The sequence below is a fragment of the Hyperoodon ampullatus genome, assembly GCF_949752795.1.
Source record: "Hyperoodon ampullatus genome assembly, chromosome: 6".
NCBI lineage: Eukaryota > Metazoa > Chordata > Mammalia > Artiodactyla > Ziphiidae > Hyperoodon > Hyperoodon ampullatus.
The window spans coordinates 22,051,356-22,054,883 of record NC_136919.1 but is presented as its reverse complement, the minus strand read 5'-3'; the positions used below and the strand labels follow the sequence as shown (position 1 = coordinate 22,054,883).

At 43.9% G+C, this 3,528-nt stretch overlaps 1 protein-coding gene across 1 annotated transcript; it reads left to right on the top strand.

Moving 5' to 3' along the window:
- Nucleotides 1-227: 227 nt before the first annotated feature.
- On the top strand, nt 228-1,260 carry LOC307054788 (olfactory receptor 2S2-like; the record flags this gene model as incomplete). Its single annotated transcript, XM_079706678.1, is given in 3 exon segments — nt 228-332; nt 336-851; nt 853-1,260. Coding segments are annotated over 3 exon segments (1,029 nt in total).
- Nucleotides 1,261-3,528: the final 2,268 nt, after the last annotated feature.

Genomic DNA, 3,528 nt, shown 5'->3' with positions numbered 1-3,528 from the left:
CTTGAGGCCCTCGCCCAATGCTGGCCCGTTGTAAGCTCTGCTCCAACTCTGACCTTCTCTCATGTAAGAGCTGAAGACACCCTGCTGTCTCTTTCAGTTGTTTTTCTCTAACACACATATGCTCTCCTATTACGCAGCAGGAGTGACCGCATACGATGCCTGGGACTCTTTTCCAGAAAGCCTGATGTGCTACTTTTGTAATTTGCTGATGACAGAGGGGATATCACATGGAAAAAGCTAATCAGACCTCCCCCCTGGTGGGGTTCATTCTCTTGGGCCTCTCAGCCCACTCAAGGCTGGAGAAAACGTTCTTTGTGCTCATCCTGCTCATGTAGCTGGTGACCCTGCTGGGCAACGGGGTCCTCATCCTGGTGACCAACCTTGACTCCCACCTACACAAGCCCATGTACTTCTTCCTGAGGAACCTCTCCTTCCTGGACATCTGCTACACAACCTCCTCAGTCTCTCTGGCCCTGGATGGCTTCCTGGCCCCCCAGAAAACCACCTCTTTCTCTACCTGTGCCGTGCAGATGTTCCTCTCCTTTGCCATGGCAGGGACAGAGTATGTGCTCCTGAGCATGATGGCGTTTGACCGCTATGTGGCCATTTGCAACCCCCTTAGATACCCTGTGGTCATGAGCAAGGCTGCCTATGTGCCCATGGCTGCCAGCTCTTGGGCTATTGGTGGTGTTGCTTCTCTGGTACACACATTCTTGGCAATTCAGCTGCCCCTCTGTGGGGACAACATCATCAACCACTTCACCTGTGAGATCTTGGCTGTCCTGAAGTTGGCCTGTGCCGACATCTCCATCAATGTGATCAGCATGGGGGTGACCAATGTGATCTTCCTGGGGGGTCCCAGTTCTGTTCATCTCTGCCTCTTATGTCTTCATCATTGCTACCATCCTGAGGATCCCCTCAGCTGAAGGGAGGAAAAAGGCCTTCTCCACCTGCTCTGCCCGCCTCACTGTGGTGATAATATTCTATGGGACCTTATTTTTCGTGTATGGGAAGCCCAAGTCTAAGGACCCCCTGGGGGTAGACAATGAGGATCTTTCAGACAAGCTCATCCCCCTCTTCTATGGGGTGGTGACCCCCATGCTCAACCCCATCATCTACAGCCTGAGGAACAAGGATGTGAAGGCCGCTGTGAGGAAACTGGTGAGTCAGAAATCCTTCAGTCAGTGTTGTAGGAGGAGTCTTCTGTGGTTCTCACCCCCATGGAATAAAGGACTTCAGTCATTACAGCTGCCATTCTAAAGCCAAGTCAACTTAACTGGAATGATCTCTTGCCCTTAAGTCCATTTTCAGGGAATGTTTAACTTTTCAGAGTGTATTTCCTGAGTTTTGGCCGCATGTCTGACATTCAACAGATGCCAGACAATAAATCCTCTAATTGAATGATGAAGACATTCTGAAAACATGTTAAAACCAAGGAGACAGGGACCATTAGAGCAAGCCTAATGGCCCGTGTTGTGCCTAAACTGCAGAGTTAGTTCAGAGAGGTAAGATGGCTCTCACAGCAGCTTTGCCACCCCTGTTGGAATCACAGGGAGAGTCAGAGGAACAAGGAGGAAGGGGACATTTTCACCTTGGACTTCTGTATATTAGATTGAGTTTTCCTGAAATGCTCAGAAGAGACAAAATTTGCCACACTGAAAGACTTTGGGTGAGAATAACCTATTTTGATTAAATAAATTTCTTTTTTATCTATGAGAAAATTGAGGCTATATTTTTCTTGATGCACTTCACATTTTGAAACACTGCTAGTCAATCAAATTAAACTGAAGAAGGAGTATAGGGTTTGAATTTGATATTCATCACTTACAGCAATTCCCAATAGAAAAGTTAGTATTCTGTTACATAATAACTCACATTCTGTAAAAAAAAAAAAACAAAAAAAAACAGATGACAGGTAGATAGATAAAGAAAGAAATAGATAGTGGCTAAATATGTTTGAAGACTTTGGGGTGGGGGGTTAAAATTGCCAGGAATTCTCAGAGCCTTTAATATACTAATGTACACTGCAAATGTCCAAGAGACATAAAGTCCGTAGCATTTCCTGAGCCTCCATAGTTTAGCACAATAAAACTGGGAAGCATTTTCTTACTTACGACCTTGGGCAGGTTGCTTAACATCTCTCAGCTTATTTCTTCATATTTTAAAAACCTAACCACTTTATTTTATGTGGATTAGATAAGACACTATAAATAAGTCCTCTGTAAATAGTAAGCAACATAGAAATGTAAGATATTGCTAGAAGTATTATTATGAGTGCTGCACAGTGCTAATGTGCCATGTGGAAGAGAGCAAGATATAGTTCCTATCCAGAACAATAGATACAAAAGATGGATGAGACATTTGAGATGGCAGTGGATGAACAGAAGCAGTTTTATGGTAAGTTATATTAAATTCTGAGAATACTGGAAAACTAAAAGAGAATTTAGAAAAGGAATCCAATTTTGAGAATATAGTAGATCTTGGAAATTTTTGCTTCAAGTGATATTTAAGTTTTCTTATATTTATTAAAAATGAATTGTATAAGAGAGGGATGCACATTTTGTTAATAAAATTTCACTGTCTTATGTTAATCAGTCATGTTCCTGATTTCTACTTTGCACCAGCAAAAAAAAAAAAAAAAAAGGACTTCCCTGGTAGTGCAGTGGTTAAGAATCTGTCTGCCAATGCAGGGGACACGGGTTCAAGCCCTGGTCCAGGAAGATCCCACATGCCATGGAGCAACTAAGCCTGTGTACCACAACTACTGAGCCTGCGCTCCAGAGCCTGCAAGCCACAACTACTGAGCCCACATGCCACAACTACTGAAGCCAGTGTGCCTAGAGCCTACGCTTGCAACAAGAGAAGCCACTGCAATGAGAAGCCCGCACACTGCAACAAAGAGTAACCCCAGCTTGCCGCAACTAGAGAAAGCCTGCAGCTTTGAAGACCCAATGCAGCAATGAAGAGCAGCAATGAAGACCCAATGCAGCCAAAAATAAATAAATAAAAAATAAACCTATTAAAAAAAAAAATCTTGCTATCGCAAACATACAAGAGTGACATCTAGTGGCAATTTAGGCAAACTTCAGACACTTGTGGAGCCGTGCAACATCATCCATAGATGAGGCTTCAGAGGTCTTCTTGTTCAACCAGAGCTACATGATGCATGGAGTTCCTCTCCAATATCCCTGACGCCAGTCATCCAGCATCTGCTTGGACACCTCCAGTGATGAAGAATTTAATCCTTCCAGATTCTAGCTGTTTCATTCAGCCCTACTAGCAAATTCTTCCTTGAATTATATGAAAATATATCCTCCTGTAGCCTCTACCTTCCCGTCCTAATTCAGCTTTGTGTCTCCACATGAAATGCACCTAATCCCTTTCCCTCTGACATATGAAGATAGTTCTTTCCGAGGCTATTCCCCTCCAGCCCAAACAGCCCCAGCCCTTCCTCCTGTGCCAAAATCACCCAACATTACCCAACTGGAGGTACCAAACTGTGTCTACAGCATCAACTCGTTTATTCCG